General features: G+C 44.1%; 1 protein-coding gene across 4 annotated transcripts in view; it reads left to right on the forward strand.

Annotated features, from left to right (window-relative positions):
* Positions 1 to 15646, forward strand: part of DNAH9 (dynein axonemal heavy chain 9) — a 334028-nt gene that overhangs the window by 209730 nt on the left and 108652 nt on the right. For all 4 annotated transcript variants that reach the window (XM_023244531.2, XM_045045039.1, XM_045045040.1 and 1 more), the window contains 3 exons: positions 7311 to 7453; positions 7836 to 7997; positions 8205 to 8438. In XM_023244531.2, the coding sequence (XP_023100299.2) occupies positions 7311 to 7453; positions 7836 to 7997; positions 8205 to 8438 (539 nt within the window). The remainder of the gene's footprint in view (positions 1 to 7310; positions 7454 to 7835; positions 7998 to 8204; positions 8439 to 15646) is intronic.

Raw genomic sequence — 15646 nt, forward strand, 5'->3', positions numbered from 1 at the left:
TGCAGATTCGTGAAAGGCAGAGCCTAGGTTGTCTCTTGTCAGTTAATGTTTTTGTTGTTAGGAAATAATGTAAGGATAGGAAAGGAAAAGGCTTAAGGACCTACTGTCCAGTTTAGGAAATAAAACAATACAAATATAATTCTAACCCTCTGTAGAGACTGTTACTTCCATCATTTATGCTGTCAGCTATTAACCCATCTCTGGTCCCATAATTATTATTCAGCAGGTGTTTGTTGAACTAAGGTGTGTGATGTCACGAGAATGATGTGCTGTCTTACGTATTAGATCTCACTGTTGCACACATGCTTTGAGATGATTTTCAGGCATGCAGAGAGAGGTGCAGAGGGCTCCTGAGACAGCCACCACAGTCCCCCACTTTCCCCCCCTTGAGACCAGAGAAACTTTGGGGGAAAATGGTGGGCCTGGATGAGGCCAGGTCCCCTAAGCCAGTGCGACACTAACGCGTTCACGGAGGACCCAGTCCATAGCTTCATCCATTTTATCATCAAGCCCCACCTAACAGAACCATCTCAAACCATCAGGATCTCCTCCCCCAAAAGCAGTTTTCGCCTCTGAAGGTCCCACATGAGCACAGAGAAGAATGATGATTAGTCTGGGCTTCAAAGTATTAGGAGGCGTTAATGATGGCACAGAGCACTTGAAAGCAGAAATAGTGTTTCCCGAGTGTAGGTCTCAGGAGGGAACTTTTCAAATATTTAAATAGCCTCTGCCTCTGTTCGCATCACAGAATCCCCTCTGGCAGTTCAGTCCCTCGCTTGAAAGCATGACTACCTACATCACATAGTAACTGATGGGTATGATGCCGGGAGAAATTGGAGGAATAAACCTCAAGATGCAAACTTTGCTCCCAATTCAGAGGCTCAATTCCATCTGGTGACCTTCTTCTTAAGGAGCTCTTGGGACCTTGTGACAGATACTAGCATCTTAAGAGCATGGAGCAAGTCTCCAAATGGCCTGGTACTTTCAACAGCACAGCCTAAGTGTATCCCATAAGCCAAGGTCAGCCAACTTTTTTTCTATAAAGGATCAGAAAGTAAATATTTTCAGTTTTGCAGACCATACAGTCTGTCACAGCTACTCAGCTCTGTCGTTGTACTGGGAAAAATAGCCATAGACCATACCTAAATGAATGATTGCAGCCGTGGCCGATAAAACTTTATTTATGGACAATAAAATTTGAATGTCCTATAATTTTCATGAGTCATTAAGTATTATTATTATTTTTTTTTCAACCATTACAAATTGTAAGAACCACTCGTAGCTGACAGGCCAAGCAAACAGACAGCATGCCGGATTTAGCCTGTAGACCATAGTTTGGTTCCTCCCTATCGAGAATGTTCTACATAAAACACCAAAAGTAAGCCCTCCATATTTCAAATAATAGAAGGGCGAAGAATGCAGGCTGTGTTGTTACACATGCTCTAAGACCAAAGGGAATGGAGTCCTCACTGGGGGGCTCTAACATGATAATGGGGAAGGGAATGCAGATTATCAGAGACACAAAGGAGAAAGGAATACAGACCACTGTAGGCAGTCGGCTCCTGAAGCTGGGGGAGTATGGCTCATGTCAATTCCATTTGACTGTTGCTTTTTTTAAAACTTGGGGCACCTGGGTGGCTCAGTCAGTTAAGCAGCCAACTTCAGCTCAGGTCATGATCTCGTGGTTCATGAGTTCGAGCCCCATGTTGGGCTCTGACAGCTCGGAGCCTGGAGCCTGCTTTGGACTCTGTGTCTCCCTCTCTCTCTGCCCCTCCCCTGCTCATGCTCTTTCTCTGTCTCTCAAAAATAAACAAACATTTAAAACAATTAAAAAGAAAAAACAACACTTCCCTGAGCTCTTTAATTCCCAACACATGCTGAATATCATTGCATTTCCTTAGCAGTTTCCGTGGACCTCTGCTTTGATCAAATGAGAAAGGGGTTATTCCATTCCTAAGACCTTGGTTTGGACAAGTTATAGCTCAGGGTGTTTTATATGCGTCCTACGGAATACCTTGATGGACGGAAGTTAAATTTGTCCAATTAAGGGAAGGAAGTAAACGATCAATTTCATGATAATCCATTTTTTTTTTTCCATTTTGACCTTTTAAAACGATTAAGTCTAATTAGTATAAAATTCTTACTGAACTCCCGGCTGGGTTAATGTGGTCAGACTATGAAAGCCAGACATTTGTTGGCAGTTGGCAATGCGTTCCTTCAGCTGTGGTAGTGCACCGATGTGTAGCAACTTCACTGACAGGCAAAGTCAGAATTCCCATCGCTCGGATTAACTAACGCAAAATTCATGAATGGTGAGATCATGACCTGAAGCCGAAGTTGGACCCTTAACCGGCTGAGCCGCCCAGGTGCCCCTCCTGCATTTTGTTTTAGTTTTTCCTATTTTACTTTTCATATTTATGTCTTTAATCCACCTAAAATGTTTTCGTCTATAGTGTGCTAATTTTCATTTTTTATCTTAATACTGAATTACCTAACATCACTTGTTGATTAAGGCCATTTGCCAAACCACCCATCTTTGAGGACCTCATCCAAGCCCGCAAGGAGGTAACACGGGTAGGGTGGCCCCCGTGGCTCCTTCCACGTCCAGCATTTCTGTGATGCTCACAATTCTGTGTTGGTTATGGAGGAAGGAAGAAGCGTGTGGGTGTGGATTCCTGTGATTCCAGGTCCAGATGGCCTCAGTACCCGTCTAAAGCCTTGTTCTGGAAATGGGGGAGAGCTTTCCCAGGGCCCATGGAATATCCTGGCCATGAGCCACGCCTACTTCACATCATATCCAGTGTTTTCAAGATTTGAGCTATTCCAGTGCTTCCCTCCCCCACCCACTGTCCTCTCTCATTGAGAAGACCTGACTCTTCAGGATGAGACTCACAACTTTACTCATACCGCACAGCCCGTCTCCACGTCTCTGTGGGTTTCTCCTGTCCTCCAAGGTGACCATGCCTCCTCCCCAAGGCCAAAGCCTCCATCTGAGCCGGGAGCCCACCCCCTGGCCCCTGACTCACAACTCTGCTCTGCCCGGCTGTCTCTCCCCAATTTCTGACTCTTCCTTCACAGTCTTTATGCTCTCACCACCCCCGTTGACTTTCTTCCCTTTATGTGTTTCCGTATTTCTTTACAAACTCTTCTGGATGTGCGGAATGCAATAAAACTCCCATGCGATCATGACGTTGCAACATAGAAACTTGCAATGGGCACGTACAAGAGTTTCTTTCCAATCGGGGCCCAAAATGTAGATTACTAAATTGTCTGGGATGGATATTTCAACTTTATAAAAAGTGCCACACTGCTCTCCAGAGTAGTTGTGCACATTTGCTCCCTGCCCAGTCACGCATGAATACCTGCTTCCTCCTAACCTCGTGAGTGCTTGGTTGATCTCACACGTTAGTTTTTGCCAATGGGCGTGAAATGAAATCTCATTGTTTTCTTTCCCTTTTTACTTGTGACCTTGAGCATCTTTTGGAGGGTTTATTGGCTGTTCCTCTCCTGTGAGTTGCCTATTTATACAGTTTGACCATTTGCTCTTGGCTTTCTTGTTTTTTTCTTACGGATTTCTAAGAGTTCCTTATATATCCTGGATACTAACACTTTGCTCATTATATGGGGTGTAAATCTCTTTTGAAGTCTGCATCTGACTTTTGTCATGCTGATTTAGTTTAAACGCTGTAAAACTTAACAGTTCTTTTTAACGCTCCAGACTGTTCAGAACTTTTGTTCTATTCGACATGATAAAAATTATCTCCTGCATTTTATTTTTTTTTAATTAATGTTTATTTATTTTTGAGAGAGAGAGAGCGCGTGAGTGCACAGTGGGGGAGGTGCAGACAGACAGGGAGACACAGAATCCGAAGTGGGCTCTGGGCTCTGAGCCATCAGCACAGAGCCCAATGTGGGGCTCAAACTCACGAACTGCGAGATCATGACCTGAGCCAAAGTTGGACGCTTAACTCACAGGGCCCCCGGGTGCCCCTCCTGCATTTTAGTTTTAAATTTCTGGTGTTTTACTTTTCATATTTATGTCTTTAATCCACCTGAAATTTATTTGTATATAGTGTTCTAATTTTAATTTTTTACTCGTAATGCTGAATTACCTAACATCACTTATTGATTAATCCATCAATCAGTGACTGCACACTGATTTTTAATAGCAATTTCCTGTTTATAATTAGGTCTGTTTCTAGGTGTTGCCTTCGGTGTTCTATATATTTGGCCCATACCAATTTTGCATTGTTTTAATTAACATAGGTTTGGGTTTTTTGGTTTGTTTGCTTGTTTTAAGAGAGAAAGAGCACAAGGAAGGGGAGGGGTGGAGAGAGAATCTCAAGCTGAGTGTAGAGCCCGATGTGGGGCTCGATCCCATGACCCTGGGATCATAATCTGGGCCAAAATCAAGAGTCAGATGTTCAACCAGCTGAGCCACCCAGGCGCCCCAAATTAGCTTTGTTTTATAAGGAGACTTGATTTCTGGTAGGGAAAATCCTTCCCACTGGTTCTGCTTCAGAAATGTCATGGCTGTTCTTTATCCTTTACTCTTCCCTGGCCACTTCAGTCAGCAGAGCATGTGACTCTTGATCTCCGAGTTGTGAGTTTGAGCCCCACGTTGGGTGTAGAGATTGCTTCAAAAACAATAAAATCTTTTCTTAAAAAGATACAAAAGAATAAAGGAACGTTCTGGGGGGCTTGAGTATAGAGTTGCCATTTTATTTTCAATATGGATTTATATCCAGAAAGCTTGTTGTTAAATGTGCTTGTGAGTCCTGATGGTTTACGTGTATATTCTCTTAGATATTCTATGTAGAAAATTAGATTTTGGACAATAATAATTTTATGATTGTCTTAACTCATGCTTTACATTTTCCTTTTCTTGATTTTTTGCATGGTCTAGGACTTCCTATATACCATTGACTAGGAAACATAATAGCAATCGTGCTTGTCTCGGTCCCGATTTGAAAGGGAATATTCTAGTATTTCACTCTTAGGTATAATGTTTGCAATGAGTCTGCAATAGACATCTATGATAGAGTAAGAGAAATCTTATTTATTCCTAGTTTGTTACCAGTATTTTAGAAATGTTATGTGTCTTTGTAATGGTAATATTGTAATTATCTACTTTAATCTATTAACGTAGTGGATTATTTTCATAGATTTCTCTAATACCTAACCATCATTGCATTTCTAGGACAAACCCTACTTGGTCATCATACATGCATTTTTATGTATTTAGTTAGGATTTTTTAAAAGATTTATTCACCGTATGTTGTGTAAGACAGGATTTTATCGAACTTTCAGAACTTTGCCAGTCTTGCAAAATTAATATTGAGGCATTGTTTTAAACTACATTTCTATTACTATGAGTGGGCTAAAGCATGTGTTCATATATTTAAGAAGTATTTGTATTTCCTGTACTGTGAGCTCTCTTCTGTATCCACGTCCTACAGTTGAATTATTGGTTTTTTCCTTTATTTGTGGAGACTTTATTTACATATTTATGTATAATATTACTATATGTAACATTATAATATTTACATATTAAGGGGATTAACTGTTTAACTATAATCAGAGTTAAACACATATTTTCTTTTTAAAACTTGAGGAATGAGAACATTTAAGTTCCAGCTCTTAGCAAATTTCAGTTACATAGTACAGTGTTATCAAATATAACCACTGTGTTATACATTAGATCCTAAAGCCTCATTCATCTTATAACTGAAAGTTTGTACCCTTCTACCAGGCTCTCCATATTTCCTCCACCCCCCAGTTCCTGGCAACCACTTTCTACTCTATTTCTAGGAGTTTGACTGGGTTTTTTGTTTGCTTGTTTTAGATTCTACATGTAAGTGGCATCATGCAATAATTTCCTTTTTCTGTGGCTTATTAGCATAATGCCCTCCAGGTTCATCATGTTATTGCAAATGACAGGATTTCCTTTTTTTAAAGCCTGGGTAATATTCCTATATATGTCACATTTGTTTGATCCATTCATCCACTGATGCATACCTAGGTTGTTTCCAGATCTTGGCTACTGTGAATAATGCTGCAGTGAACAGAGGAGTATGGATATTTCTGAGATCTGGTTTTTTTTTCTTTTGAACATATATCCAGAAGTGGGATTCCTGGATCCCATGGTACTTATTCTATTTTTAATTTCTTTAGGAGCTTCCATACTGTTTTCCATAGTGGCTGTACCAGTTTACATTCCCAACAGGGCACAGGGGCTCCCTTTCCTCCACATCCTCGTCAGCACTTATTATCTCTTGTCTTTTTGATAATAGGCATCCTCACAGGTGGGAGGGGGGATCTCATTGTGATCTTCATTTGCATTTCCCTGATAACTAATTGTGTTGAGCACCTTTTCATGAACCTGCTGGCCATTTGTCTGTCTTCTTTAAGAAACCTATTTTCATTGGTTCTTTGGTTTTGCTTTTATTATACTTTGCCTATGTTTTCACCATGCTGTTTTGTTTCTATTTTTTATACCAAACTTATACTTTTACATAAAATATATCAACTTAAATATATCAAATTTATCTTTCTTTTAAAACATGCTGATTTTGAGTTACAATGAGGAAGTCCTTCCCCACTCAGAGGTCATATAATATTGCCCTCATTTCTTCTGCCATTTTTATGGTTTTCTTTTCTATGGCGAAGTCATTGACCCATTTGGAATCTATCCTAGCATACAGTGGAATATAAGGATCCAACCATAGTTTGTTTGTTTGTTTCAGATTCCAGTTTTCCTAATACTGTGTATTGAATGTTCATTTTTTCCCCATTGATTTTAAGATGTCATACTTACCATAGGCTAAGTTCCCTGAAGCCATTCCTGCTCTCTCCCTTTCTGCTCTAATAGAAAGGGATAGTTCATTTTTCATCAATATATGGATTTGTCTGTATGTTACCCCCCCTTTCACTTGTGGTCTTATAAGTATTTTACATCTCTTTTATTCTTCCTACCAAATCTTAAGCTCCTTGGGAACAAACTTTTTATTAACAATAATTAGTAAATAAATTCCTTAAGTAAAAGACATAGACAGTTGAAAGCCCTCATGCCACAAACTCTTGGCCCAGGACAAAAGGGTGCCATGTAGCTTGTTCCATTCTTTCAAGTATCATCTCTCTGCCCTGGGTTTGGAGTAGATACAGTGTCTGTTTAATTTCACCAGCAGGAATGGTGGGGCATGGCCACAAAAATCACGGGCCTTGTGTCCCCAAGTTGGATAGCCTCTCATGTCCAATTGCATTGTGCAGAGAGATGCGAAAGCTGCCCTTCTGTGTCCCATTTCTCCCAGGAGAGATCCCAGACCTCTACTCCGATGATGAAGTTGAAAACATCATAAACAACGTGAGGAATGAAGTCAAGAGTCAAGGTCTGGTAGACAACAGAGGGAACTGCTGGAAATTCTTTATAGATCGGGTCCGACGACAACTGAAGGTATAAAAGGATTTACCGCGCCGGGTAGGCAGACCAGAGATGGTTCACGAGAATCTCTACTGATAATTTGGACATAGCTGTCCTTCTTGATTGTACTGGGAATGGGCAGTGTGGGTGGAGCGACTTCCTCAGCCTGAGCAATTTTGCAAGGCTGCCCTTCTCATCTGATTCAAGGGCAGTAGCCTCCCTCTTGCCTCATGCAGTCCCAGCTTTCTTAATTTCTTGGTGAGAAGCCTGGGTGGTATTGACAGATTTTTTTTTTTTTTACTCCATTGGATGTGTTTCCCAACTTTCCGGGAAATAAAGAACCTAAAGCCATAGCTATCTCCCTGTGAGAACTTCTGATACCTTCTTGGTTCTCCCCACCCTTATGACTTCTCAGGTGACTCTCTGTTTCTCCCCTGTGGGGAACAAGCTGAGGGTCCGCAGCAGGAAGTTTCCAGCCATTGTGAACTGCACAGCCATCGACTGGTTCCACGAGTGGCCTCGGCAGGCATTGGAGTCTGTCAGCCTCCGCTTCCTGCAGAACACAGAAGGCATTGAGGTAAGAGGGCAAAGGAGACACTCGTCAAGATCCTCTCCACCTCGGGTACAAGGAATTCCATGTCCAGAGTTTCAGGATTCAAGTTCAAGCTTGGATAGAGTCGTCGGGGCAAAACCTTCCATGTAGCGAGGCAGTGAGCAGGGTGGGCCACCACCGCCAGTCTTCACGTCCAGACAGTCACTCTGATTTCCTGCTCTTCACCTTCAGCCCACCGTCAAGCAGTCGATTAGCAAGTTCATGGCCTTTGTCCACACAAGTGTCAACCAGATGTCCCAGGCTTATCTGAGCAACGAGCAACGCTACAACTACACAACCCCTAAGTCGTTCCTGGAGTTCATCAGACTCTACCAGAGCTTGCTGCGCAGACATGGAAAAGAGCTCAGGTCCAAAATGGAGCGTCTCGAGAACGGACTGCTGAAGCTTCACAGCACCTCTGCCCAGGTGGGTAGCGTTCTTTCATGGCTTGTGCATGCGGGGCACTGAGAGGGAGCGGGAGCACCCCATTCCGGGGAACTGGAGAGATCACAGTCCAGGCCTGAAAATCACTTATGGTTCCCCAGAGGCGTCGGAGTCACCAGAAACCATTCCAGAAGTTAAGGCTGAGCTCTCCCTGCAGAAGGGCACGCTGTCCCCTTCAGGTCGGGTCTGCTGCCACCTTCTGATGATGGAATCCTCTGGAGCACCTCTTCTCTCTTGCTTGCTACCCCTCTCCTCCTCTTCCGCCACCTTCCTTTCTTCTCCAGTCCACTTCCCCTCCATCTCCAAAACCAAAAAGACATGGTTGCCGAACTGTACCGATTCTCTTTGGTTTCTTTGTGTCTTGCTCTGTCATCTGTCAAAGCACCATTGGGACCTAATTTCTTAATTCCTGTCTCATTTCTTACATTTCCTCGTGTGTCCCTAAGTGGTTGGCCATCGAAAGAAGGCCCCTGTTGTCCTGTCCTGGTAAGAGTTTTCTACTTCCTCTTCCAAAGGGAACGAGTTTGTTTCAACTGCCTGTTCTTCCCTTGAGAATTGGGGACAATTCTGGCACCTTCTCTGCCCCTGCTTACGCCCATCAAACACTGCCAGTCCCTGGATGGCCCTTTTTTTGTGTGCTCTGTTTGCCAGAAGCAGAGGCAGTCTCTCATTCAGGTGGTGTCATTTTCATGCCTTTGCAGCATTAAACTGAAATTGTGATTAGTTTGATCCATGGGCGTCACGTGTTCCCACACATACCTAAGCCTTTCACTTATTGTCATTGTTTCAGAGCTTTGCCTTTGGACTAACTCTTCAACTTGCTTCTTCTGAGTTGTCCCCTCTCCCCGCTTCTGTTTCTTGAACGGTAGATGTAATAGGCCTAGAGGATCTCAGTGCATTTAGTGGAATGCGGTGAGCCCTTGCAGTCTGTTCACAGAGAATGTCTTCTGCTCAGAAAAAGCTGTCTTCTGTTATCTGATGTCGTTCATCTGGCCTGGCCTCTCCTCCAGGAGCAATGATTTGCCGGATGGCTTCTCTGTGTCCCGCATCTATTATGTTCTCACTCACTGATCTCATTCTTTCGGCTTTTTTATTCCCTCTGTGTTCTAAGAGAGCCTTTCACGTTGATCCCGGACAATTCTAGTTTCGTGCTGTGTAATATTGCTTCTGCTTCTTACACTTACAGGGAAGGGTTTAATTATGCTACTACATTTTTAATATCCTAACAGCCCTTCCCCATCTCATCCTTTTCCCTGTCCAATGCATCCTATTGCTTTTTTATTTCAGCATGTTTTCCTGCAATGGTGTCACAGAAACCATCCTACCGAGGATGGTGGGCCGCTTTCTCCAGGTTTTCCCTAGATCTGGTAGTACTTTTCCAGAACTGTGTTCTTCTTAGCCTCCTACATGGTTTTCCCATCCTTGTCCTATATTTCTAGAAAGACCCTTTTATCTTTTTCTTTCTGTGCCTTCAGGCATGGTGAGCTCGGTCCAAACTCAATGTTTGTCCACCGATGACACGTGCCAGTTGTCCATGATGCTTCTTGGTTTCCATTTATGCCATGACCACACCCCTTCCCAGAGCTACAGTGCAGGGCAGGTCGAGGGACCCAGACCCAAGCCAAAGGCCTAGCAGTTTACCCGGCATATGTACTGTGGTTGTGGAAATGTCACATCTTCTTTCCAACACTTTCTAGTGTTTCCAGTACCCTCAATCTCTGAACTTCTAGAACTCAGCATAAGATAGGATCCCGGAATGCAGATTCTTAACATCTGTCGCTTCTTCCTCTTCCTGCCTCCTCCCCCACCCCTGACGTATGGTGCCCTCTGAATACTGTCATCTTAGCAGCCCCTGTTCTCCCTCCCCTCCCTGTCCTCTGGAAATCCCAACCGTCCCAGGAGAAGACTGGTTATACCTTCGGCGAACCCAGCTCTACCTGCGTGTGGAGAGTGGAGAATTCTTTTCAGTCCTGGCGTCAATTTCCATTTCTTCTCCTTCAAAGTTCTCTACTTCGACGAGTGATACTTTCATCTACCCAGTTCCCTAGAAAGCGGGGAGTTACCTTCGATTCCTCCCCTTCCCTCATTTCCCGTTTAAGAATTAACAACTTCTGTACATTTCCTAAATGTGTCTCAAGTGTACTCTCTTGTTGTATCCCCGTTTTCTATGTCTTGATTCAGACACTTCTTACCTAGGTCATTTCAATACATGGAACTCTCCAGTGTCTCCCTGGTCCCGAACCTGCTTCACCTGCAACCTCTCGCATCACCCATGAGGCCAAAATCCTTGGGGTCATCCTTGACCCTTCTCAATTCTCTCTCTCACACACACACACCCTGCTCCCAAGCATCAGAAAATCGCCATTGGCCCTAACTTCAGACGAGCCCCGAATCCCCCCACTGTGCGCCTCCCACGCTGCTACTCCCCTGACCCAGGCCACTGATCCTACCCGGGGAACCACGGTCCCTTTCCAACTCACTTGTCTGTTTCTCCTTCTGTTCCTCTTGGGTCCGTCATCATTGCAACAGCCAGAGGGATCCGTTCAAAACAGGAATCAGAGCATGTTACTTTTCTGCTCAAAACCCTGAGATGGCCCCCATTTCCCTCGCTAAAGTGGCGCCCCAGTCTCCTCTCCCACCCTGCCCTGCAAACTGTCAGACCTCCTCTTCCGCTGCCCCATGCCCGCGACATTCCTCTCCGGCCGTGCCGCCGCCTTGCTCTTCCCTCAGACACGCCAGGCCTTTGCACTGGCTGTTTCCTCTCCCTGCGTGTTCTTCCTTCTCTCACCCCCAAGACTCACTCCCTCATCTCGACTTCTTTGTTCAGATGTCAGCTTCTCAGTGAATCCCATTCTGATGGCCCGATTTTAAATTGCAACCCCACCCCATTCCCAGGTCCCTTACGGGGCTCGACTTCGCCTCTTTCCTGTACTGGTTGTGTTTACTTTTTGTTGTCGATCCCCATCTGTCAGACAACCTCGGCATGGACAGGGATCCTTATCTGTTCTGTTTGCTGATGTGTCCCACATGCCTAAAACACTACCTGGACAGAGGGGGCATGCGTGAAATGTTGAATGAATGAATGGCATTTTGTTTAGCCTCTCCCAACATTCTGGACCCCCCGTCCAAGAGAAATATCCTGCAAGTCATAAATGCAAATTTCAGTTTCCTATTAACTGTATCAAAAGAAATAAAAGGAAACTAGTGGCTTTCATTCTAACATTAGATCTTAAATTTACCTAATTTTATCATATATTTTAAGAATACATTTTATTTAACCCAATACATCCATGATATTATCATTTTAACAGGTAAGCAATGTATAAAGAAGTTATTGGTGAAATATTTTTTTCCTACAAGGCTGCAAAGACTAGTGTGTGTGCGGTTATAATTACAGCACGTCTCAGATGGGACAAGCCACATTTCAGGTGCTCATTCCCCAAACTAGACAGCACAGCTCTGGACCAGCCCCTGTCCGGCTATCAGACTGATCTTCGCTCAAAACATTGAGTTTTCTCTAACGTGGACCCTAATGTTTTAGACATTACATTTCAGACTCTCTGAACTTTTCTAGAACTTTCAAACCATACCCTTGCCTCTTTCGACATCCTTTCTTCCTCCCTTCGACCCCATTGTACCCTGGCATTCAGCAATACTGACTGGTTGGAGTCGCCCCAAATCTCCACAGCTAGTTCACATCTCTGTGTCTTTATGCGTGCCCCTGGTTTGCCAGCTTGTGACTGTCAAGACGTAAACGGTTTGCTCCCTCCACTCGCAGAAGCCCCTTCTAAGTTCTGAGAAGATTTTCATTCCGTTCTCTGTGGTTCCATCCCGGCCTTATGTTTCTTCTCTTGTATATGTCCTGCCACACTGTCATGGCGGCATGATCCCCAAGGGCAGACACCAGGATTCATTGGCATGTAGTAGGTGTTCTCTAAGTGTGTGGATAAATGGGTAGATGACAGATGGCTAGGCAACCAAGCAAATGAGTCACTTACAAGCTTAGAGTGGGGATGGAGGGTGGGCCCCCCAATACTGTGTACATGGTGTATATTTCATACTTATGGATGGTTATGAGGATAATTCTTCTTGTAAAAATGCTATCTTGGCTTCTGATGTAAAGCCTTCATCTGAAATTGTTCCTTTGTAGAAAAAAGCCTTAAGTATATCCCCATAATCCTGGTACAAGGGTAATGACTTGAATTATATTGTATAAGTATCCTACTACCCACTTATGACAGATGTTGGTATTCATAATCCAGCAGGAGTGGGCTACATGAATCTCACCACTCTGGCTCAGATGGACTCCAGATTTATTTAACAATGATCACAATATTAGGAGCAGTGATGATAATGATAATAATGACAAGAATTAATAATTATATGGTCATCTAAAGTTTATAAACTTCAGACACAGTTTCACGCTTAGACTCACCTGGTCAGAAACACCACTTTATTTTTCTATACCGAGATTTGACTTAGCTCCAGATCCGTCTTTTTCATTTAAGAGTAGGAAATTCTCGGGGCGTCTGATGGCTCAGTTGGTTAAAACGTCCGACTTCAGCTCAGGTCACGATCTCGTGGTTCCTGAGTTCGAGCCCCACATCAGGCTCTGTGCTGACAGCTCGGAGCCTGCTTCAGACTCTCTGTCTCCCTCTCTCTCTGCCCTTCCCCCACGCTCGCCCGCTGTCTCCTGCTTTCTCTCAAAAATGAATAAACATTAAAAAAGTTATTTTGTTTAAGAATAGGAAGTCTCTGGAGAGCAGTCAGTTCAGAGTGTAGTTCTACCTTGGGGCTGTTTCCGTGTGAAGGGTCTTTTGCCCCTTTGCATCTCACTGGTGGTGGTTTCAGGAGGCAGCTGGTGAAGCTTCATGTGTGGTCTTCCAGCTCTCACTGGCTCTGCTGAGGGTGGCTGGTTCCACTGGGTCTTTGGGTGGCATCTCTGTCTTTGCTGCTGCCTCATATGAGGGTGGTGTTACTTCTGTTCCTTCTCTTAGCACCATCAGAACCCTCACCCCTGACCTGGGTCTCACGCCATCTCCTGGCATCTTCAGGACACACTGTCACCCTCACTTCTATACCTAGCTCAAGTGTACTCATGAGGGAGAAGGGCTGTTGGACTGAAGAAATGTTCATAAGAGGCCTACAGTTCGTTACCGGCTCCCTCCGTCTAAGATTTACTCCCCAAGTCTGTTCGTCTGGAGACTCTTAAATTCAATCTTTCTTGGGCTTTCAAAGAATCTCAGGCCACCGAATTTACCTGAAGTTGACAGTTCAGTAATTTACCATGATGTAGGCATCAGGACTCTTTTGGTGCAAGTGAAAAAAAAAAAAAAAGAATTCAAATTCACTTAGCAAAAAAAGAGGAAAAAAGAAGAAAAGGAAAAGACAGGAGGGGAAGGGGGGGGGGGGAATGAGATTACATGATATATTTATCAGATCCTTTTGATGGCAACTGACCAAAATCCGGCTGAAGTTGGTCTAGGCAAAACAACAACAAAAAATAAAACAAGCTGTTTCATATAAGTGAAAATTCAGAGATAGAGCTTAATTTTGACAGGGCTGGAGCCAGATTCTCACTAAATGTCCCTGTCCAGGCAGGCAACCCCATGGCCCCGCCAACCTCAGACTTCTATTCTGCCTGCTTTGCAACTTCACCATAAGGAGGGGTTCATCTTTCCCAGGATTTTATAGCAAGTTCCTGGGGTAAATGGTCAGTAGCTCTGATTGGCCTCTTCATATCATTGGTTTGCCCATACGTGAACCATTCTCTGTGACTTCGACACTCTCCTTGGCCAAGTGAGGATCAAAGGGCCACCTTTGGAGTCAGCCCCACCCAAACCACGAGGACTAGGGGAGGGAATATTCCCCAAGGGAAATTCAAACTGTATTTCCAATACAGGGATGAGAAGTTTTATTAGGTAGACAAATATAACAGATGTCTCCTGCAGATGGGAAACCACTACGTCTAAGAAGAGAAGCCTACGTGAAGTGTGAATTCATGGGAGAACGTGGTGGGTGACCAGAAGGACCTGGGGGGTAAGAAGGCAAAGACCTCTGGGCCTCTAACGCTCTGCACACTAGGGATTGCTGTTGATGATCCCGGGTTTTCTCTCTTCCTTCTGTGGCTCTGAGGAGAAGGTCCCAGGAAGCTTGGCCTTCCTCTTTGGCATCATGTTCCTGGTCCTCGGAGAGAGGACGGTCTCTCACCACCAGCCTCTTGGCACTCCACTCAGTTGACACTCCCCTCCCACTTATATTCATGGAGCTGGCAAGACTGAAGAGAGGGTCTCTTCCTTGTTTTTGTCCCTCTCCCCCTTGACCCTCCTATCTGGGGGCGGGGGTGGGTGTCTAAAGAGGAAGAGATCCAAGGAGGGGGCTCGAATGCTTTGAAAAAAGGTGAAGAGAAGAGGAAATTTTAACTTGACCTCTTTCAACTTCCTGTTCTGACCTACTGCGACTTCCTGTTCTAACCTACTTAAACTTCCCGTTCTGTTGCCAAAGAGCCATGAAACAAGCCTGACTTACGCCCTCTCTTCAGCTTTGTGGGGAGCGGCCTAGTTCTGACTGGCGGGAGCCTTGTGTCACTTCTTGTCACAGCTCGAGAGCTACAAAGCTCCCATCCACAGTGCTGGTGTTTGCTTACCTTGGGCCTGAGGTCGTACACCCTATCTGTAAGCCACAAAACAAACAGACAAACAACAACAACAGAATTAAAAAAAAAAAAAAAAAAAAAAAACCCACTCCAATTTTCTCAAATCTCCCCAGATTTAAAAAGGAACAAAAAGTTACTGGTGTGCTTGCTGACTGCGGTGATTATGTGGCTCAATCATTTTGATTTACAATTGCATCTTTGTCCTTGTAGAAATAACTCCCTGCAGCTGAACCATGGGATTTAGAAATGGATTAACCTTCCAGCACGGGAATATAAGACTTGTTCTCGGGAGCAGGCCTTCATTCGAGGTTAACAAAAAGTCTCCAGTTTCCATGAATACACAAAATTAAAGAGCATTCTTTCTCCCCCCCGCCCCCATCCCCCGCTTTCCTTTTCTTTTCTTTTGATCTGCCGTGAAAAGGGAATTAGCAGCAGCATCTAAGCCTCTGTTTTATTTTTCCCCTTATGCATTTTGTAGCATAAAGCATTTGAATCTGTTTGACGTATTCCAGGAGCTCTGAGGTCATCTTGGGTT

Source organism: Felis catus, chromosome E1 (assembly GCF_018350175.1).
Source record: "Felis catus isolate Fca126 chromosome E1, F.catus_Fca126_mat1.0, whole genome shotgun sequence".
NCBI lineage: Eukaryota > Metazoa > Chordata > Mammalia > Carnivora > Felidae > Felis > Felis catus.